Source organism: Gobio gobio (assembly GCF_949357685.1).
Source record: "Gobio gobio genome assembly, chromosome: 19".
Classification (NCBI taxonomy): Eukaryota; Metazoa; Chordata; class Actinopteri; order Cypriniformes; family Gobionidae; genus Gobio; species Gobio gobio.
In genome coordinates, this window is record NC_137112.1 from 45,275,186 (window position 1) to 45,298,867 (window position 23,682).

A 23,682-nucleotide genomic window follows, 5' to 3' on the forward strand; every position below is an offset into this window, starting at 1 on the left:
AAGTGATAAAACGTTACATATATTATGTTAGCGTTGCATTTATTCGTATCTTGCAAGGGGAAAAAATATGATAAATAATAATAATATTTTATATACATGTTTATCACTATATTATGTGTGTAAAACAACTCGTAAATGACACATTCATTTGTTTCTTTCCCCTGTATGGATACAATACACATTTATCTTTTTTCCCTCTTTTATATGAAATATTAATTTAATCTTAAGTCAAATAATTAAAATAAAACCATGTGCATAAGTGGTATACTGACTGGACATATAAAAAGGAAGTGATAAAACGTTACATATATTATGTTAGCGTTGCATTTATTTGTATCTTGCCAGATTTTTTTTGTTTAATAAATAATAGTAATATTTTCTCCGTTCTAATGAAGTGTGGTCGAGAGTGACGCAGCGCGCGACTCGCCCCTGCTCTTCAGTTCTGGAAACCCCGAGCGCGCGGACCTGCCAACGCCCGGCGCAGAGAAACAAACAGAAAGGATACGGTGAGTGCCAATGACGCTCAAAATATTAACCATATTTAGCTTCCTTCAACCAATATTGGCGTTTGACCTAGTGGAATATCGAGTTATGAATATGTACAGTATGAATAGATAGATTTCGAAGGGGTATTTAACGAATTAAACGTGTTAAAAGGCACAGGAGGGCAGTTAGCACAGGCGGCTAAACGAGGTTGAGCAGAACCGGTCAGATTTTTACTATAGGCGGTTTTACAATCTTTATCGTGTTATTGAATAACATATTTAGTGTCTGTTTTAATATAATAATTAATTTTTATCATGTCAGTATTAAATATAAGGGATCTTTCTGGCTTTCAATCTGTCATCCGTTGCAGTCGCCTGTTGACGACGGATGGATGTCATAATTTATTTATGTTTTCATATTTGCGTGTTATTGCTTATTAATCGTAATTTATACAGATTGATTTATTCTGGTTGATATAAAGGATTTGTCCAGTGCATGTTTGCTCAGTTGACATTTTGTGTTTTGGTGGCCTTCAGTTGTACAGCATCATTGGAAATGGAAATATGCTGCATTTATCTATTTTTAATTATTCTGCATTGAATCTGAGTTTGTTTGTTTTAACATGTATGATATTGTCTGAATTGTAGTATTGAACTCAGCAACATTTTGCAAACTTCTCCGCCAGTCAAACTACACCAACCTCGATAGATAGATTGATATTAATAGTTTGAGTGGTTAATCAGATGTATGTTTCTGTTGAGGTTGAAGGTAACTTACTAGTTGACCATTGTTTCCTTAAGCCAAACATCATTTGTATCAGGGATGTCTCTCTCTAACACATGCATTATATAGTTCATGTGGTTTTTTTTTAGCATTAGTATTGACTTGTCTGCAGGTTCTGGGTCATGAAAACTAAAAGAGAAGCGCTCAGCATTAATGATGGATATTTGCATCCTCAGTACTGTTTTTGACTTATTTCTCCTTGTAGACTGAATGATGTGAAGTACCAAAGCATTACTCCCTCTCAGATTCATTTCTCATTTAGGGGAGGACACAGCATACATTTGACTTGTGTCAGTGTGTATTTTGCAACAAGTTCTCTTTCTCTTCTTGTCATTGAGGAAATGCTTTTCCTGCCACAAATGAATCGTTAAACTATCACAGGAAGAAGGCAGGACTTGAACGTGAAGAATGGACAAATCCAGCAGCTAGAACTGATCTAGCCTTGTGCTTTAAATTATGAAATTGATGATAATTCAAATACTTTTTAACTGGTATTCTCACTGTATTGGTTCAATTATGTTCTACTGATAAATGACACTGTGGTGCATTTAAAGTAACATAGTTTAATATGTAGTGTTGATCATTATTAGGGCTGCCCCCTAATAGTCAACAAACCGTTAGTTGACTAGAAGAGGCTTGGCCGACTTGAATTGTATTAGTCGGTTTGTCGCGCTCAAAAAAAAAACTCTACAGGAAGTGTCAAATTCACGCAGGCTTTGATGAGAGATTGTTAATGGCAGGAAATCCAATTCATCCACCTCAAATATGGCTTATCACTTGAAACATGCTAGTAATAGCAACTTTACAAGTCTGTTCGCACTAATGTTAGCCTAGATAAATGTGTGCTATTATTAGCCGCATGTCCAAGTGTTTGAGCGGAGGCGCTGCTGCGCAGAGTTGGGTACCCAAATTTCGGTACCTGAGAACGCATTGTTGACTAGTGTCTGTAAATATTAAACCGCAAAAAGACTATTTAAATACGAATCCTGCGTGACTCCGTGCGAATGAATGCCGTAGTTGCACGGTTTACCTCACACACACTCAGAATCGTGCGTGACAGACGCGTTTCCATCTCTGCCGTCTCATATGAGGACATGAACACACGAAGTCACTTTATGAGCATTTCACTGTTTCATTTGAGAAAAACTATCGTCATGTCATAAACACACACAAACTCAAAAGGTCTTCACAGCAACCCGTCAAAATAAAAGTTCAGCTAACTTGACAAATATATTCCTGTTGTACAGTAGAATTAGATACTCTCAATGTAATAATAATACTAACACTATTGTAATAACAATACATTACCATTTTTCTTCTTAATTTTAACCGTATAAAGCTCAGTTGTGCTGCACTTTGTTTGACAAAAAATTTAAGTTTAATTAAATTAAAAGACAAGTTAAATGAATGTCTTTTGTCTTCATTAGATTACCAGAAAACGCACAATACATAATTTGTGGGAAATCTTTTCATAGAAAAGAAATTAAAAAGAAAAAATTATAATATGGTTGTTTTTATGAATGATATTAAGTAGCTAGTGGCCTACTATTTACTAGTAAATATTACAGTATACAAACATCACAGACAATGGCAGACAGAGAGCAGGGCAGCTAATGTCAATAACACTTCTATAAACGACTTACAGGTTCTTTACAGTTATTGATGTAAACATCCCTAAAGTACTGTAAAAAGGTATGGAAAAAACGATACCGGTTAAAATGTGAACGGTACCCAACCCTACTACTTGCATTTAACTTAAAATACTGCATGATTTTTGGTCATACAGTTAAGAGTAATGCAAACTGTAAAGGGTCTACTTTTATCTCTGTAAACGCACAATAACAGCAAAACGTTGTGCTTTTGTAAAATAATGAAAACAATCAGGATGTGCTTTCTGCTGTCTCAGTCAACTTGTGCGTCACAAAAACGAAACTCAGTAGGCGTTTCTCAATGTCAAGGAAGGATCCTCGGAAGCCAGAATTCCAAGGATGCTACGTCATCGACGTCCGTCGAAGGACTGTTCCAATGTCGAGGATCCTCGGAATTTCAACCAAGGTCTGAGTCCTTCGTTCGAAAAATATGCCATATACAGGAAAGGATGCATACGAGTAGACTTCGCGCACTTAGCGCTCTCAAATCACCCACAATCCTATGCGCGCAGCTTTGCTATCTTGTTCAAAAAATACAAATTATCGGACGTTGGCAGAGTCGGAGCGTTAACGGGGCAATATGCTTTCAAGTTTAAGTATTTACGTTACCAAACATTTGTTATAACCGTAGTAAATATAAGTAAAGTTTAACTTGTAAATGCCAGTACAAATTACAACCGTATACAAATGACGTTATTGATGGCTAACGGACCTTTTCACTGACGTAATGAGGCTGACGCGCACTTGCTAGCCTGTTCCATTTACTTGTTCTCCGAATGCTTAAGAGGAGCCTCGCCTCGCCTCTGAAGGAAGTGACTTGGAAGGATCAGTCCTGCAGAGGAAGGATCCTTGACATTGAGAAACACCTAGTGTATACTTATACGTATATATCTATGGAAAGCATGATATGTCTACTTTTAAATGAATCAATTCAAGTGGAAACATTCTCAGAGTATGTAATCCACATCAGACGTTCATATAGGTGCTAGATGACGAGTCGGCATCGACTTAATCTCTGCAGCAGAAAACATTATCAATAAATTATTCAAATGTTCCAACAGTCTCCTGCTTTTTCACGACACACTCATCATTATTATTATTATGTGACAAGCTTTATGTATTTGAGCGCATGCATTTGAGCGCTGATTAGGCTATGTATTAAATATAAGCAATTAAAGGCTCATTATTATGATTTATGGCTTATTAATATAAACGTGCGTTTAGTCGACAAATCGCTTAAATTAACAATTAAGTCTTAAGTCGAGGGCAGCCCTAATCATTATTACTTGTGTATTTTACATGACTGCCATTCATTTTCAAGTGACAACTTTTTAGCTAAACAACTAGGCTGGATAGCAAAATGGCATGGCTCAAATATTATTGTTAAATTATTATTGCTAATAACTAGGACTGCACCAATGTATTGGGCGATAAACGGTATTGGTCGATTGTTTAAAAACAGCTGATGATCAGGGCCAATTATATCCTGTCAATCAAAAGGGGGTGGAAAAATGTGTTGAGACTGTAACTCAAGAAATGTGTGAAGAAATTGACTCTTGAATTTAGGGATGCTGAACGTTTTCAGCAGAGCTCCCAGCATTTTCAGATGGGTAAATCAGATTGGTTTTGGTTGACATGCAGCTTAACAGTTCAAGCCAAGGTTGCCGGGTCCGCGTTTTTTCCAAAACATTTTACCAAACATCTCCCATCCAATAATCGTGAAGAGCTTTGTGCTTTCATTTAGTCTCATCTTTCAAATTCCGTCCATTTTATCACAAAATTCAAACAAATGCTGTTTTGCTGCTCTTAAATGTGACACTGTAGTGCCACAGTTCAAGCGGCAGTGTGGAATGTGAACCTTTTCTTCCACTTTAATACAAATTATAGCACAAAAACATGCAAGGACATCAAAAGGGATGTTGAAGGATGCAGTACAACTAACTGTATCATGTCTCATGTAATCACTCAATCCGTGTTTCAACTGTGGAAGGATGTCAATGAAACAGCTTGTGAACAATGTCTCTTAACCTTGCATTTACCTCAGGAAAGTTATCCAATGTTCACATCTGTTAGTTAGCTATACGAAAAACACTACAGAGTAGCTTATTTACTGTTAAATATATATGTATGTTTGAATAAATTTGAGTAAGATGAGAGAACTACCTTGTATACAACATTATCAGGGTTTTTCCTGGGTCAAAAATGGTCTTCGGTGGTGGTTGACACACACACACACACACACACACACACACACACACACACACACACAGACACACACACACACACACACACACACACACACACACACACACACACACACACACACACACACACACCCTACCCACGTAATCTGCGAGCGCAATACTACTGACAATACACTTAAAAAATGCTAGTAATTTTGATCATCTTATTTTGATATATCATATTATGTATGATCTCTTACATCGATGTTTTTCTTTTGTTGAATTTAGGGATGCTGAACGTTTTCAGCAGAGCTCCCAGCATTTTCAGATGGGTAAATCAGATTGGTTTTGGTTGACGTGCAGCTTAACAGTTCAACAGTTCATCTTATTTTGATATATCATATTATGTATGATCTCTTACATCGATGTTTTTCTTTTGTTGCTCATTTTTTTACACTATTTACAGATATATTGGATACTATTGGTATATAATCATATCAATATTAAAAAGTAGCATTAAAAATGAACAAACAGCCTAATTTTTTGCCATATGCAATTTAATAAAAATTATCAGCGAGCTAATAACAACTTTGTTCTGGTTTCACCTCACTCCAGTCTAAATGATTGTAGGCTATTTATTTTACTACACATTGTCAACAGAAATAAGCTGAAATACTGTTGATAATTAAAAATAATTCTTACTATCCACTCTTGCTAAATTGGGTAAGCACACTTGTGTTCTCATTTCAGATGTGTTCTGAGTAAATTAATAAACTGATTCGTGAGTTCAGTGTTGGACAGTTCAGTTGTTCTAACCAGTCGTTAAAATGATTCGGTTCAAAGGAGTCATTAGGTCACGAATCGGACATTAGCAGACGCGTTGTGTGTGAATCCCGTCTGTTAGAACATCGTGAAAGATGTCAACACACAGAAAACACTTCATAACTGAATATAATTTGTTTCCTGTTTATTGAAAGTATGCTTTGTCAGCTGGTCAGAGAAGAGTCAACGTTTTTTGAGCGCAATTCACACCCAGCGGTAATTCTAGGAAAAAATTGTCAGAATGTGCCACGTGCAACATGGTTTCGGTCTTCCGACCTTTTGATTCGGATTAATATGTGAAATATGAGAGAGAGCTAACAGCTAACGCTGATCGTTCTCTCTGTCACTCAGTCACAAGCGCAGCATCTATTCTACATCATTCATCAATCAATAACTCATCAAATTAGGTTTTGGCGGGACACAATTTTCAATGCCGGAAAAACCCTGCGTTATTATATCTGAAAATAAATAGCAGTTAAATATAACAGTTGGACTCTTGTTAATTTTTCCTCTGATTTTATAGTAATGTACCAAATGAGAGGGGTTGCTCTATAGTTTACAGCATTAGTTGGGAGAGATTTTTTAAGAAAATCAAACTATCAGTATCGGCAGAAATCATTCCAAATTATCGGCTGAGAAATGTATTATCGGTGTGTATATATATTAGGGATGTAACGGTATATGTATTCGTACCGAACTGAACGGTTTCCGAGTGCAATCTTTAAAAGTTAACAGTCGGCTTGTTTTAAGCGCGGAACACACTTCAATCCGAGTTCCCACACGAACATAAGTATTCAGTCCATTTTATCACGAAATTCAAACGATAAATACCGTTTTGACGCTATGTGGCGTGACTGATTACAGTTGAAGCGGCTGCGCAATACTCACACGCGTGAACGCGATCATCTGTGAAGGCGATCGATCATCTCTTCCTAAAGAATAAACATGAATGAACATCTGAAGGTATGCTGAGGATACATTACAACTTACTGTCACGTATCATATGTGGTGTAATCGCTAAATCAGTGTTTCAACGGCGGAAAGACGTCAATATAACTGCTTGTAAACTAATGTCACATTTACCTCAGGCAGTCATTCAGTGTCCACAGAATTTTATTCACTAGAAAAATCAACTCTTCCACTAAATATATGCACTATATTAGCCTATATATTCATTATATTCTACTTAACCTGTTAGGGATGTCTTGATTATTTCATGCATGTTAAATAAACCTGTCATGAAAATGACAGACACTGTGTATAAATGATTATTTCAACAACGAATTGGAGAAAAAAATATTTTATAATTAGATTTAGAAGTTAATGCAAAAACTGCCTTATGTGAAGTTTACATGTTTGCACACAATGTGTTATTGGAGTGTTGATTATTAGACCTAAAAATAAATAGCAACTGAATTTAGGCTAATAGTTTGGGCTCTGTTGTTAACCTTTAATATTAATGTGCAAGTAAGGTCTCCCTATATAATTTACAGAAATATCTTCAATAAACTTTTAGTTCTAATTTAATTCATTCAATGACAGACACTTTTTTTCTTCTTCAGTAAACCACTGTTTAATAAAAAAAAAAAAAAAAATAAAAAAAAAATCTATTTTGTAAAACTGCTGTACCGAACCGTGACTTCAAAACCGAGGTATGTACCGAACCATCAGTTTTGTGTACCGTTACACCCCTAATATATATTATCTCTATTAATACGTATATATTAGTATGCAAGTGCGTTTCTATTGCAAAACAATTCAAAATTGCTTCTGTATTTCATTATAAGGCTGTTCATTAGACTTGTCAAAAATAGTGTGTAGTAGTATCATCCATAAAAAATAAATACAAATCGGTCATTCACTTATCTATACCCAGTAATTTTATGTGTGTATAGTCTTATAATAGTGCTTAGTAGTCAAATATTTTCCATCTTAAAAAATAAGGGTGAAAAGGGAAAAAAGAAGAATTAGAGGTGAGCTTGTTTCAAAGCATAGGCTTGTCCAAATGTACCCTGGTTTTAAAGAGTGGGGATTTACTGTCTGGGTATGCACATGGGTCTGGATTATATTGCTTTACAAAGTCTATCGCTCGAGGTGAGCTGAAGTTTGGCCTTAATACAGTTATTTCCAGTACAAAACTTGCCACTCGCATTTCTTTCGGTATGATTGCTCAGGATGTCGGCGGTATTTTAAAATAAATCGATGTATATTTACAGTTTTGAGCATGTGAGTTTTGTAGTTTAATCCATGGTAACTGTATGTAAACGCACTATAACTGCAATCTATGCACATTTTTGATAAGAATTTGTGTTGGACAGGTGACCGAACCATCAGATCCCTGTGCTTTGATTGTGGGTTTTCCACGGTAGATTGAGGTCAGGCCTTGCTTCCGCTGATTGCGGTGTGCGAGGGGAAGGAAACACAGCCGGGATGGGCTTCCATCTCCTCGTCCTGACCATCTGTGAGCTTGAAGGCTCGCCTGCTTACTGCTGCAGAGGCTTAGCTGCTGCTCAGGCGCAGCACAAACAGCAGGAAGTGCTTCTCTCAGTCTCACTCCAAAGGAAAGGGATATTGCCGTACTACTCTATTTTGCCCCAGTGTCTCCTCTCCACAGGCTCAGGGTCTGTGTTGTGTGAATAGTGGTTTAGCATACTGACCCGCTGTAAGCGATGTGCTAAGACCGATGACGTTATGCTCGAGTTTAAAGCTGCAGTGACCCACAATCAGAACAGGGGAGGGGCCGTCAGAGACGGGGAACAAACCCCATGTTTGTCTAAATACTAGGGATGAAACGGTATGGAAATTTAACATCACGATTACAGTGACCCAAATGATCACGGTTATCAATATTATCACGGTTTTGTTCAAAAAGAACTGATGCACACACTTAAAACATTTCAACAAGTTTTATATTTGAAATTCAACAAACAACAAATAACTAAAGCAGCTCTAAGCACTTTTTTAGCTAGATTCTGTGGGATTTCCTTCCTTAATGGCCGTCCTCAATAGCAACGCATAAATAATATGTTGCTAATATTATCTCTGTAAATATATTCTCAAGCAATACTCTCATCAGTGTTCAGCAATGATGCATTTAAATCTAGCATATTTTGTGTAAGAGCCCAAACAGTATCCTAGTGAAATAATGCATATCCATATTTCCATATGATTTGACAGTTTATTTTATTAAATATCAAAATGTGTGCATCATACCTGACACCTAAATGATCACTTTACAGTCAGTTTTATGACTGTCATTCTCTTTAAATGCTATTGAAGTTTGAAACATGTATAACGTTACCAATGTTGTGTTGTAACTTAAGAGACGGTCCCTAAATTCGCCAGCGTTATGCCAGTCATATCAGATGCGCTGTGGTTCTGCTGTGTTTTTTTAAAACCATTTTCGCTGCTGAAATAGAACAAAAACAGTCGACCACTGTATGATGAGTGAATCTCCTGCATACATTGCATGTTTATCTCTGCTTTGAGTGTAGATTTCTGAACAAAACTCTGGCTAGTCTGAACGCCTCTGATTATGAGACATTGCATTCATAAACTCTATTGAAACACGTGTGAGTGGTTATAATGCTCAACGCGGTTATAACAGATGGCTTTTGAGAAGACTATAATAAGTTCTACAGCCAGAGTGGCTAGTGTGCAGCCGAAATAACGTTACACCTGCAAATGGCGTTTGTGCATGTCAAGCCCTGATTATTATCCCTTAAATGTCGCCCTAGTCTTGTCTGAATTTGTTCGGTCGCTTCACGTTATAATTTGCCAGACGTAGTTTTGGTATTGAGGTCAAAGTCCTCTTGCCTTGCGTTCGTATTTTTGAAGTGTTTTCCCCATTACAGTGACTTTCTTCTAGCATGTTCTGCAGACAGGGTGACCATCTTAGATTAAGTTTCCCTCAGGACTTTTGTAAAAGCCAAAATATGACCCCACCTCAGATTTGGTCCTTTTAGAAGCTGAACAATCCCCAGAGTGCTGTCACTGCCATTTATTCTCATTCAAAAAACAGCGGTGCGCTGAGCCAGACTGACGCTGACTGGACAAGATTTACCGCGAGTTTTCACAATCGTGATAATCACACACGGTTTTAATGATAATACAATTTTATACGATATTACTAACCGTCACTAAATTTTATCGTGAAACCGGTAATCGTTTCATTCCTACTAAATACAGTTGAGCAAATTGAGGTTGGATTTAGTAATTTACACTTTAGTATGCAAGTAAAATAGGGCTACTTGAATGCAGTATTTACAGTTTGCAATAATCCAAGTTTAAAGATGATGCTGTCAAATTACGCTGTGTGTCTAGGGATGCACTGAAATGAAAATTCTTGGCCGAATAATAATAAAACACTGTTATTGTGTACCAAACGCGGTTTTTCTATTTTTTCATATTTATTTTGCCAATTTTTTCATCATTGCATAAATGTGCTTTTTTTTTTACTATTGTCTTGCTTTTTAAATAAATTTTACTTTATTTTTTTCTACAAAACTACAATTTAAAATATTTATTTAACACTAACCATTTTAGCATTCCAGCAGACATTATACAAACAAAGCACAATATAACTAAATAAATAAAAAAATATTTTTACTTGACCATCTCATCTTATCTTTGGCCTATTATGCCTACAGGTATCATAATCAAATCATAATCAAATGTTTGTTTGTTCATGAGAGGTTTTGCGAGCCTGTATAACTCGGCACTGAATAAAAACAATGGCGGTTTGAGCAGTGAGTCTGACTAACTTAAAACACACTGGCCATTGCGTACAAGAGATCAACAACTATGTCACCGCTGCAGAAACGCGTTGTAAATGGAGACATTTGACGTTCTACAGTAACAAATATGCACTGGAGCTAGGGATGGGCGATATGGACTTAAAAATGAATCCCGATATTTTCTAGTATTTATTGCGATAACGATATCAATGACGATAAATGTAGTATCATTCCCCATGTTTTTGGATACAAGTGAGAGCTGCATGCATTCTTGAGAGACTCGAGACTCAGAAAAACAAACAATGATCTAGTAAAACGTACCTGTCATCAAATAGGCTCCTATAATATAGTATATATACACATAATATATATATATATATATATATATATATATATATATATATATATATATATATATATTAATAATAATAATAATAATTATTATTATTATATATTTTTTTTAATGTAAAATTCCACACCAGCCTTTTCAGAAATGGAAAAGTTGCAGATATAATTGTCTTCTGTAGAAGTGCAGGTAATGTTTAAATAGTGCAACTGTGCTGAAAAACGTCACACAATACAAACAATAATAATTAAAGTTTTAAATGTAAACCGATTCTGTATTTATTCATACACTCATGGTGCAAACAGTGGTAAAAATAGCAGAAACAGCAAAAGTAATTATCCCCAAAATGTCTTCAGAATACAAAAAAGTTGAAAATAAAGATTTAATGATAGAACTTCAGTCAATCAATTTGAGTTAATAATACCACAAATTCTTCTACTGATAAAAATAAAATGGACTAAGGAATAATGAGCTTCTGGGTTCATGAATATTAATCACGTTGTCAGCAGTCATTCAAACTGATTTGCTGAAATCAAAACACAGTAATAGGTGCACGCCAGCCAATGAGATTCCCGTTTGTGCATTCGTTTCTTCCTGTTCATGAAAGGCTGAATAATTCCAAATAAACGCCATTATTTTACAGGAAAATACAACAAAGGATATTGTTTACATGTAGCTCATCAATTCTGTGTGGTATAAGACTCTGTCGCTCTCTCTTTGAGTGTGTGTGAAACACTGAGCGCTCTGTCGCGCGCCTCACACTAGTGTTTAATGTGCGTCAAATACACTGCGCATTCATTGAGTTGAACAGAAATAGTATGCTTTACCGATCGATTGAGAAAAAGCGAATATCTTAAGCGCTCAGTCCAATTGCTCAGCGAGTGAAAACACATCTGTATGGTTCAGATTGCCCTCAGGTAGCCCCTCGTAGGACACCAAGTGCTGCGGGGGGCACCACAAGAAAATTCTCTCTCCAACCCCAAAACATGACATTAAAGACCTTTTATGTTATTATGATAAGTTTAAATATATTTTTGGGCCGCCACAGACTAGTTAATGTAGCTATGGGAAGCGTGGTAGACAAAGTTGATGTTGTGGGCCACCACAAATAAATCAGTGTAGGGCAAACACTGGAAGTATGATGCACGGAATGAGCTGTTCTTGTTGAATATCATGTACTTTTACTGTCAATTAGATTTTCCCCCTTGCATTCATCGTATGTGAAGTGGTTCGAGACAACGTTGTACCGCCAGTCCTTGCTTCGGACTCGATTCCCTTGTTGTGGGCGTGGGAAGGGGCGTTTTTACTGCTTGATAAATGCAAGCAGCACGGCATAAAGCTTCATCATGTGCTCGTCATCTCCTATTTAAGACCCAATTGGATAAATATAAAGTCTGCTTCTTCCAAATGAGAAATCATTGGAGGATGGTTAGTATGTGCCAACAGTGGGAAACTGTATAGTTGTGCAGTTTGCACGTCAAACGATCAAATCTGATTTGAAGCTTGTAACACATAAACGTCACGTGTTACACATCAACCTGATCACTTTATTTAGTGTTCATGTAAACACTGTTCAGATTCGTCATTCAGAGTGACTTCATTCCGATTTAAACAAAAGGTGTCCGTGTAAATGTATCTATTGTTAAACAAAAGGGTGCGCAATTTTCAGTCTGCTAGTATAGCTTGGTAATATAAAAGCCACAATGCATTTAAGCAAAACTTCTTGGTTATTGCACAAACCATTTGCATGGATGCATGTAATGTGAGCCCATCACCAGTAACATGTCAGACTAATTAAAGAAAATGTATTACTGTGCAAATGTATCTGTCTGCGAGACATTGATTTGAATATGACATTCTGTCTTCTGCAGCAGAAAGCGGGGACTGATTAATTTCTCACATTTTGAGTTGATTGCAGCCAAGCCTGTCACAGTTTCTAATGTGGGTGTTTTATACTTGCAGACCAACAACACCTTTTAGTATCTAACAGCATGAGAGATTCAGAGAGAGTCATTCTTCCAGTCTGTTTGGGTAATATACTGACTCATTTAGTTGATGTGATCATAAAAAGGGATTTCTGCACCGCCGCCACTGCAAAATGTGTTATCATAATATGATTTATTACAAAAACAACTGTTGCATTTATGAATACACTTTGTCGTATGAACAACAGTAAGTGAGTCTGATGTTGATTTAGTAACCAGTGTGCTGGATTCATTGCAATTCAATGAAAGTACTGGCTCGTTTGGTCGTGATTCAGTCAACACTGCTTGCGCTGTTTGTTTTGTGGTGAAGGAAACACTGATTTAAATCATATGGTCAGTTCAGATCATACAGAATAGGAGGCTTAATCCCTGCTAAATGCATTTGACGCTGACTTCTAAAAGCTATAAATGTGGTAAAATCCAAGAAAGATTAGATAAAAAAAAAAGGTCTTGGCTGTTTCTATGGTGACCACATTCTATGATGTGAGCTTTTATTTATTTTTTTAATCTGCATTAAGCAATTCATGATTTAAAATATAGATACATGCTTATTGCTTACGGCCATCATTTATGGGTGATGTTTTCTGTTGCCTGTACAGGGGCATGATAGTAGTGGACATGGAGGTGTTGTGTAATGCTCGTGTGCTAATAGTGTCTCCATTTACACCTTTTGAACTTGAGAATGACAAACCATGACTGAATATAGTGCAACGTGTCTCATGTGAACGCTTTTGTCTTTCATTGCAGATCTTGAATGAGAACAGTGGACTTGTAAAAGCACAGCTATGCAGACGATCAAGTGCGTCGTTGTTGGTGATGGTGCAGTGGGTAAAACCTGTCTATTAATCTCCTATACAACTAATAAATTCCCCTCCGAATACGTACCAACGGTGAGTAGCAGTTCATTTCACATTCACTTACATAAAGTCAAATTATGCTGGATTTCAGTGGCTGCGTTTGTACATCTGTGTGAATGTACAATGGACACTTTCTTTGCTTGCTTACAGGTCTTTGATAACTATGCAGTTACGGTTATGATTGGTGGTGAGCCGTACACCCTTGGGCTGTTTGACACTGCAGGTACAGTACAAATAATCTCACACTGTCATTTATAGCCTTTTGATTAACATTAATTATCTGGCTTTTAGATTGTCTGTATGTGAGGGTGGAGCTCATAGGAAAAAAACATTCATGATCGTCATTGTTATAAAAATTCGACCTCGGGAGCTTTGGAGAATTCCACACATTCCTGTGGAGGGTGGTTGGGCTTGAAATGGCTTTTTTTGGGTATTGTGGGACCAGTCTTTTGCTGTGCTTGTGTTCAAATGCACCATTGGCCGCATGACTGAATGACGCCCGTCGGCTGCTCAGGATCACAACTGCATTCTTCGCTTTAATATTTCCTGTTATTTCCATCTCTCTGCAGGTCAGGAAGATTACGATAGATTACGACCCCTGAGCTACCCTCAGACAGATGTCTTCTTAGTCTGTTTCTCAGTTGTTTCACCTTCTTCGTTTGAAAACGTCAAAGAAAAGGTGAGCTTGAATCATTCAGACCAGACATTTTGTTGGTTGCATTGAAGGGCCGGACGATTAATCGAATAGTAATCAAAACCAAAATTCAGAACCTCTAACGTAATTTTTTCGACGTAATTTTCCAATGTTGTTTTTTTATTTTATTATCCTGTTGATACTTTCCCTTTAAAATCATACTAACGTGCGTTTAGTCACGTGACTCCGCCCCGTCCAGTCAGCATCATGGAAGCAACATTGAGGAGAACTCAACACAAGAGTCATCAGCACAATTATAGACATCCAAAGCGAGATCACTTTCGCTTGCATCCTCACGAAAGTTTGTCAATTGTATGCGTTTTAAGGCTTGCCAGTTTGAACATTCAAATTTTCAGACCACTAATGCGCTGATATATTGTGGCACACACAAACACTCATACATACCCCTTTTCCACCAAGGCAGTGCTAGAGCTAGTTCAGAGCCAGAGCTAGTCCCAGTTCATAGTTGGTTCGACTGAGGAGCCTTCTAAGAACCGTTTGCTTTTCCACGGGCTGAGAGCCACAACAGAGCCATGTCTTACGTCACTGTATACGTCTCCTCTTTCTCAGCAACGCTAGCTAGGCAGCGGCAGTGTTGCCAGGTCCGCAGTTTTGCCACGGGCAGTTTTTCATGTCCGCGGGTTGAGGCGACCCCAATTATGGGATATTTAGCCCCGGGAATGCGAATTTTAGTAGGCAACCATGCCAAAAAACAACACATATTTTACCCCCAAATGTGATTTTTACCGGGGAAGCCCCCCTGAAACGCGATTGGGCTTGTTTTGAGCAGCAATTGGGCGGGTTTTGTTGTGAACCTGGCAACCCTGGGCAAACACAAAAACGCACCAGGCTTGTTCGAGATGCATCGGCGCTGCGCAGACCGATCCACGTATGATATATACACATATAAAAAAAAACGCATGAGTGAATCAAAAGCATAAGGAGTCATATGCTCTCGCTGGACTCGTTATCATACAGCGATCGTTCTGCACAGCACCGCTGCGAACAAGCCTTCCATCAACAATGCAAACGTTGCATTACTATTGATTGACATGGCTTTACGATCCTACATCGGCATCAAAACACAACGAAAACACAGCGAATCCAACGCATTCATGCAGTTCGCCGTAATTTGTATAGACGGAGATTACAAACGATCAGCAGCTGTTAGCTCCATTAGCTGCTGTTTCAAAAATGGCGGATCTCAAGTTTGTGTTGGTCTTGTTGACCCCGCCCCCAGCGCCTGACGTAATCTGTTCTTACTTCTAGTCCTGTTCTAGCCCAGCAATGGTTTGGTGCTACTTAAGAACCACTTTTCCTGGCTCGGAGCTGGGGCTTTGGGTGTGGAAACACAAAGAACCGATTTGAAACAAGGTCTTGTTTCCGAACTAGCTCTAGCACTGCCTTGGTGGAAAAGAGGTAACAGACAGTAGCTCGCACATCACATGAACATCACGTGCACAGAGAAACATTCAGGAGCGCAGAAACTCATTGTCAAAGCTGTCCTGAGATTTATCACCTACAACCCACAGCTTCACAATTAATAGACGGTATAACTAATTCACACACGCAATCGCTCTCTCATTAATGCGTTTAAATAAATATACCTGCACTGTGCTAAATTATTTGTATCTGATTTAGAACGAGCGGAAATCTGTAAGAAATGTTACGACCCAAAGATAAAATAACTGCTGAAAGTGAGCCGTTATGTCGGAGCAATATGACATTTGTCATAGCTCTACACAAGGAGTCCCGGTTCAAGACTCGGGCTTTCTCAAGCCAACATCAAAGTTAGTTTCCTTCAGTTAGTTTAAAATTACAAAGATAAGAAATTCACTTTTTCCTTAGAAATGCACTCTTTAATAGTTGAGCATATTTACAGTACAAACCTTGTCAGTGAACTATGAGGGCAATTTGTGGTCATATCGCCCAGCCCTATTGCATTGTCTATTTTTTTTGTCTTGCAGTCTGTCTCTGCCAATAGTCCAAAATGATTGCTTGCAATTTTGTCGTTAAGTATTGAGTCAGGGCTATTTTCTATCTATCAGTTGAGTTAAGTGGATCTTCGAGACTATTGGTTTCAATGGTTCTACGATCTACTTAGGCTTTTGATAAATGCAGCCCTGGTACGAATATTAATCAATTACTAGATATAGACCTATTACACACGTTAATTAGAAAAAATGTGACCTGATCCTTTGTGCTTTGTCCTTCAGTGGGTACCTGAGATCACCCACCACTGTCCAAAGACCCCCTTCCTGCTGGTGGGGACGCAGATTGATCTGAGAGATGATCCTTCTACCATCGAGAAGCTTGCCAAGAACAAACAGAAACCCATCACTCCGGAGACGGCAGAGAAGCTGGCCCGCGATCTGAAGGCTGTCAAATATGTGGAGTGCTCTGCTCTGACACAGGTAAAGGGGTCTTGTATACGGCACACATCATGTGTTCATGAACGTATATCATCTACATTACAAACAGAAACTGCCTCTTTAGTTGGTCGTTTAACATACTAAAATATCCTCTGTTAGATTTCAGTGTCTAAAGAACAGTGTCTTTTCATTCTCATTGGTTTGAAGTTTACTGATGATATAGTGGTAGTATTTTACATTTGATTGTTGAATCAAAGCTTCCAGATGTATTTTGTATTTATATACAAGAAAGTGGAAGCTTTATAGCATTTGGTCAGAGGCTCAGAGACATTGGTGAATTTTTGTTTTTCCAAAAAGAGGATTAAGGATTGACCTTTGGTTTGGTTGGTGATCAGGGGTTAATCTGTCATTTGCAAGCTATTCTCTGCCTTTTGATGCATGCATGTTAGAATATAATTCAATATGCGATTCTTATCTGATGGGAATATTCATATTGATTAGTATTATTTTGTATCCATGTGGCCTTGTGTATGACAGCAGAAAATGTATGTTAGGTGGTTAAAGTTAATGCATTTTTCGTTCCCATTTAGTGTAACGTGGATTGAGTTTTGCACAAGGCCAATAATATATATTAAAGTATTAGTTCACTTTAAAAAGAAAATTTCCTGATATTTACTCACCCCCCAATCTCATCCAAGATGTTTGTGTCTTTAGTGGAAAAGAAATTCAGTTTTTTGAGAAAAACATTTCAGGATTTTTCTCCACATAATGGACTTCAATGGGAACCAACGGTTGAAGGTCCAAATCAATACAGTTTCAAAGGAAGTGCTTCAGAGGCTCTGCACGATCCCAGACGATGAATAGGGTCTTATCTAGCCAAACCATCGGTCATTTTCCAGAAAAAAACCCAAAAACATTTATATACTTTTAACGTAAATTGCTCATCTTGTGCTGCTCTGCGACATGCCACATGCCACGGATTGCACAATCACGTCGGAAAGGTCACACTAGACGTAGACAGAAGTACCGCCCCAAGCGAACTTGCGAAGACTAATACAAACGGCCTTTACAAAAAAAAACTCCAACTGCAAAATCGTCCGACATCGTTGTTTTACCTTTTTTTACTAAAGGATGTTTGTATTATGCTGCGTTCACACCAAACGCAAATAGAGCGCCAAAATTGCGTCTACCACGTCTAGTTTGACGCTTGAACATTTTGAATCCATTCGCGCGTCCACAGTGAATTGGATGCTCGTATAAATCGAGTGTTTGAAGCGAAATAGATGCACGCGCGTTCAAGGCGCTCCAGGAGAAATATGTAATAAAACACCACTCTTGCCTCTTTTCATTTTCATTAAAAAAATATATATTAAACATTAATAGCCACACAAATGTGGTCCAGGCAACTCTTACATTATCTTCACTGCATGTATATTTAAATATCCTTAAAAAATAAAGTTATGAAACTTAACTTTGCCTTTAGTCAAAACGATTTGGCAGACAACAAATTGTAGATTCATGACACCAAAGATCGGCTGTTAGATCCACACAAGACAAACCACTACAGGCCATCAGAGCCAGCGGCAGACGGCAGAAGGACTGGCCGAGGAAAGGCTGCTCTCGCCGGGGTTAATGAGCGCTGAGCGCCCGGTGATCGCCTGGAGCTCACAACTCCAAAAACACAAGATAATTTTTTTTAAATAGGCGCTCTCTTTATAAACAAACCACAGATTTGAGCTTCAAACAACTACATTCCCACCTGAAAAAGTCTTAAAACTACGTTTTGTGACACAATAGAAGTATTTTTAAATTATGCAGGGTTTCTCATCGCGTCACTTTACCACGTGACCGCAGCGAGCAGGCTCCTGATTGGTTAACGCGGCGGGAATTGACACCAAAGTTCAAATTTTTCAACTCGGGCATCAGATGCGATTTCGCTTAACGCGTGAATGCACAAAAAGCACCACTCGCGCAAGACGCTCAATTCGAGTCCAATTCGCGCGAACTGGAAGTGCGAATGAGGCGGAATCGCGTCGCGCGAGACGTGTCCATTGCGCTGCAGGACCTCCAGACAGGCGTCACCGCGCCTTTCCATTGACTTAACATGGAAATCACTTGCGCCAGACGCTCTATTCGCGTTCGGTGTGAACGCAGCATTAGGCTTCGCACAAGCGCTTTGTAAAGACGGGGGCGGTACTTCTGCCTATGTCTAGCGTGACCTATCTGACGTGATTGTGCAATCCGTGGTGTGTCGCAGAGCAGCCTTCAACATTTTGGACCTTAAACATTTTGGTTGCCATTGAAGTCCGTTGTGTGGAGAAAAATCCTGGAATATTTTCCTGAAAAAAATTAATTTCTTTTCGACTGAAGAAAGAAAGACATCTTGGATGGTATGGGGGTGTGTAAAATATCAGGGAACTAATCCTTTAAAGTAATTAGTATGATTTCATGTTGTCTTCTGTTTGGCAGGATTGTTTTTCTTTTTAGGAAACAGATTTATAGACTTAATAAATGTCTGCATGCAGTCGGTTTAGAAAAGGGCAATGGCGAAAACAATATTAAATGGAATTGGCATCCTACATTTTTGGAAGTTTTTTTAATCTGCTTTTTTGTTTTTCAATCTCCCACACCAATGCATCCATTTTCCATAATTGTTAGTGTCCTGCATGGCATCTGCACCTGTAGAATGACTTGGTTTCACTGCAACGTACTCTTCTACAAGCAGCTTCTCTTCCTCACTAGCTGCTGTGCTCTTTTGAAATGTGCTAGTTCCTCTTTTATATCTCACCTCTTCTTCTCTCTTTCTCCTCTGTTTTCTGTAACTGCTAACATTGGTGCTTTATTCTGTTTCCCTTCCCTTCTGTGTTCGTAGCGAGGTCTGAAGAATGTATTTGATGAAGCTATCCTAGCTGCCCTCGAACCTCCTGAAACGCAGCGAAAACGGAAGTGCTGTATATTTTAAAGCTCTCTTCTCTTTCTAACGCCCTACTCTTCCCCAGATGTTTGCTGCTTCCTTTAGTTACCTCTTGCTCCACAGAAAAGACAAGTATCCCAATCTCTTAAGTGACGTCATAAATATGTATCTTCTTTCAACAATACTAAAGGATTTGCTTTTGCTGTTTTCCTTTTCTACCTTTTGTTGTCCTTGGAGACTGCTAAAGTTAGACCCAGTTCTTGGGAGTGACATTTGTCTCCTTCCTACAGTTCTTTTTTTTTGTATTACTATTATAATTTGCACTTTCAGTTTCAAAATAAAAATGTGGAAGTTTACAATGAAGGGTTGCATATATAGTTTTTTTTGCTTAAAAAAACTGATATGTTGCTTTAAACATTGGATCTTTTGAAGTTCATAGTCTTTATTTGATTGTTACTGTTATTTAAGTGCAGACAAAGCTAAAATAATTCAGTACTTTGCTGCTCAGTTAATTTGCATTTCTAAGAATCATTCCTTTTGTCAGTGTATTTATTTTGTACTGCAACAATTGTATGATATAAAGTTAATTCTAATCTTATTGACGTATGGCTACGGTTTGCAGTTTGGTGCCATTCTTATCCATACAACGTCTTGAGAGTTTAAATGGCTTAATATAATCCTGTGAAATATGTGCCATTAATAAAGGACAGCTGCAATTGCCATTACTCAATGCGTCTCTCTCGTTAATTATGCATTAATGCTGTTTTAACGGTAAATGTGTCTTTAAACCAGAGTTGGGGGTTTTAAATGGCCATGGTCAACTTTGATGCCAATGTATATGTGACTGGCAGTTTAATTGCATCAATTTCTACTTAATGGATGCATATAGCACACTAGTAAACATTACCCACACTGTCTTTTTGCACAAAGCGTAATCCACATCTACCTTCCACCAGTTGTTTGCAGATAAATGCTTCTCACTATGGCTCACACAGTGTGGCCTTGTCACAGCCTTTATTTGAGACTAGACAATAACTTCTCAGACTTCTCTTCTGAGGACGTTTTTCTCGGACAATGTCATAGTTATTGTTTCCAAGCGCCCAGCACTTCCTCCTTGCCCCTAATCTGGGCATTTGCACAGAAAAGCGCATTGTACGTACTCTCCCTTGCTTTAGCTGTCACCTGACTTGTGGACAAACAAAAGTGATCTGAAATTTCACCAAAGTGTTGTTCTTGCTCTTTGCACCCAGATGAGGCCAGTCTTGTAACACTTCCACCCTGCAGGTTGCATTCTCTCCGATCATTTGTCTGTGTTTATTTCACCCAGAGGCTTGAGTTTCTGTTTGACCAGCCCTTCACCTCACCAACCCTTCAGTCTCTGAGCCTGTGTTTGCTTGCACTTCCACTTTCTTGTTTGACACCTTGCGTCTGAATGACTGCTCCGCATGGCTGATTCAGTTTATTTTCAGTTCACTGGGTCTGAACTTGGTTGCAGCTAAGATATAGAGATGTGTAAAGTTTTGGTTGGATGTGTAAAGCAAACCAAATTTAGCTTTAGGTAATTTTTAGGCCCTTATGGAAACGACCGGAGAATATTTGACACATCCCACATATTGAGTAGTTTGGCTGACGTTATAATGCTTTTAGGTACCAATTTGCTCAATTTGAAAATGCATTTTTACCATTTTAAAATCAATTTTAAAAATAAACCGAAAATGCACAAATTCTGTGGCCCTAAGTGATGACTTAGGAACTTCCTAATTGATTCTTTTGCTGACTTAGTTGCTTGGTTCCACTGTAAATATTACTTTATGGCACATTGAAATTTATTTTATGCTTCTTATCCATTATTTCTCTGATGCTATTTTGCGTTTTATGATGTCCGAAGTCATCCAATCATGTTGCGTCTGTGAAAGAACTGAGTTTGTTTCCAACCCACCCATTGATTTACTTTTCTTCTTTTTGTCTGCGTGTTGACCCATGTTGAGTGTCCATCTCTCCCTTGCTTTGTGTTCACAGAAAGGCCTAAAGAACGTATTTGATGAGGCGATTTTGGCAGCCCTGGAGCCCCCAGAGCCCAAGAAGAAGCGTAAATGTGTGCTGCTATGAGCGCCCTGTTTCCCATCTCCCCCTCCCTTCTTTGCTCTGCTAAGGCTGGTCCACAGCTTTACACTCTAAAAAGCAATGTGTAAAAGAAGTGAGTTTCAATATTTGCTCTGCAATAAAGATATAAAGAGTACCCACCATACACATGCACATAAACATATACACACACACATGAAAAACACACAACCCACATGCCCATTAATATAAAAACCTAGAGGGCCTTTTCTAGTTTTGATTCCAGGAGTCTTACTTCTGTACTTCATGGTGAGATTTAGAGATGCTGCCTTGGTTTGCCAGCTGAATTTTGACATTTTTTAAGTGGGTTCATGTAACGCATACAGTAGTAATGCTTCGCAGGCACTCTGTTGCTAAAGTCTTAAGTAGATTCAGGTTGTATCCGTTTCCATTGTGCCGTGCAAACATTTTGTGCAGCGTTCAAAATGGCGACTGAATCACTCTGACCTGATCCGAAACGTTCACTAGCCCAAGAAATGAAACTGTATAATTATTGTGTTTGGAGAATCCCTCTTCCACCCGTGAACAACATCACCTGAAGTGCTTAGAAATAGCTCCTTATTCTTTGCCAATATTCCCATTTAATAGGCATTCGAGACAAAAGCCCTGTAAATGGGTCAGTTGTTTTCCGTGGATAACTTTGACTCCTCATAAAAAGGAAATTGCTCCTTCTCAAGCAGGGAACTTTCTAACAGTGTTAGCAGAACAAGTGGCGTTGCTAGGGACCATGGAAGCGTTTTCCAGAACTTGTGATGCATGTGGGTAAGCCTCCAGGTTCCTTTGGATAGGTTAACATTAATAATAATGTAAGCTGACAAAAGTTGTTGTAGGCTCCAGTTGTTTTTATTTTACCAAATGATCTCCCGCCCCCCTCCTTTTTTTTATTTTTTTTGTTTTATCCTATTTGTTTTCCTCAAAGGTTCATTTCACTCCTTTTGTTCAGGGGCTGGATCCCAGCAATTCTCTGATCCACCTGCGTTTTTTTTTTTTTTTTAAGGAAGAAAGCAACAGTTTGAACATTTATGTGGTCATGCAAGATAACCACTCGTTAAACTCTCAACTGAACCAAGATTAATAGTGCAACGCGGGTGGATCAGAGTTGGTTTGATATCCGGTCTTTCCCCCCTCCCTAGTTATGTTCGTTTTGTTTTTGATTTGGTGGAAACCAAATGCTCTGTATGAAGTCTCTCCTTTGTACTGTATATGCATTCTTTTGAGAAAAAAAAATATTAAACTTATACCTTAATTGCCTTTATCATGTTCCAATCCCTTTCTTAAGGTGAACTCCGCTATGAATCTCTACCCAAAGAAACTTCTGTCCTAGAATGCCATTGTATTTTTCACTTGTTGAATAGCAATTTCTTCAGCCTCAGCGGTTGTTGGACTCAACAGGACTGTGTTGGTCAGTGGGATTTAACACTTTTCTGCCAGCAGGGTGTGCTGAATGACCAGATACAGCCTCTTTGTCAGGGATCTGTAGCAGTGAACGTTTACAGTCTTTGTATGTGAAAATGCATGCACGTAGGAAAAGGACTTTTTTTTGCACCCTAGAAGAGGAATGCATAACTTCCAAGATCCATTCAAATTTGCCTCATAATAGCAGTATTTAAGCTAGAATTATGTATTTCAGTATAACTTTTTAACCATTTTCATTTAAATTCTGTCATTTACTCGCCCTCATGCTATTCCAAACCCATAAGACTTTCGTTCATCTTCAGAACACAAATTCAAATC

General features: G+C 38.2%; 1 protein-coding gene across 5 annotated transcripts; it reads left to right on the top strand.

Annotated features, from left to right (window-relative positions):
- The first annotated feature begins 431 nt into the window (after positions 1-431).
- Positions 432-23,199, top strand: cdc42 (cell division cycle 42). 5 transcript variants are annotated; one of them, XR_013818586.1, is made up of 7 exons: positions 435-506; positions 13,738-13,880; positions 13,998-14,070; positions 14,417-14,526; positions 16,758-16,955; positions 21,847-22,904; positions 23,046-23,199. XR_013818586.1 is itself a non-coding variant. In XM_079844723.1 (6 exons), exons 2-6 carry the CDS (start codon positions 13,776-13,778, stop codon positions 19,873-19,875), a joined length of 576 nt encoding a protein of 191 aa, XP_079700849.1. In that variant the 5' UTR covers positions 432-506; positions 13,738-13,775; the 3' UTR covers positions 19,876-23,199. The 5 variants fall into 5 exon arrangements, 2 of the variants coding, with proteins under 2 accessions (XP_079700849.1, XP_079700848.1); XR_013818587.1 differs by having other exon boundaries at positions 21,847-22,893; XM_079844723.1 differs by having other exon boundaries at positions 432-506; positions 19,786-23,199.
- Positions 23,200-23,682: the final 483 nt, after the last annotated feature.

Excerpts from the sequence above, each read along its gene's own strand:
- cdc42 (XM_079844723.1), top strand. The coding sequence starts at position 13,776 with ATGCAGACGATCAAGTGCGTCGTTGTTGGTGATGGTGCAGTGGGTAAA. Across the intron at positions 14,071-14,416 it reads TGGGCTGTTTGACACTGCAG|GTCAGGAAGATTACGATAGA; the intron begins GTACAGTACAAA and ends ATCTCTCTGCAG. Across the intron at positions 14,527-16,757 it reads TTGAAAACGTCAAAGAAAAG|TGGGTACCTGAGATCACCCA; the intron begins GTGAGCTTGAAT and ends TTTGTCCTTCAG.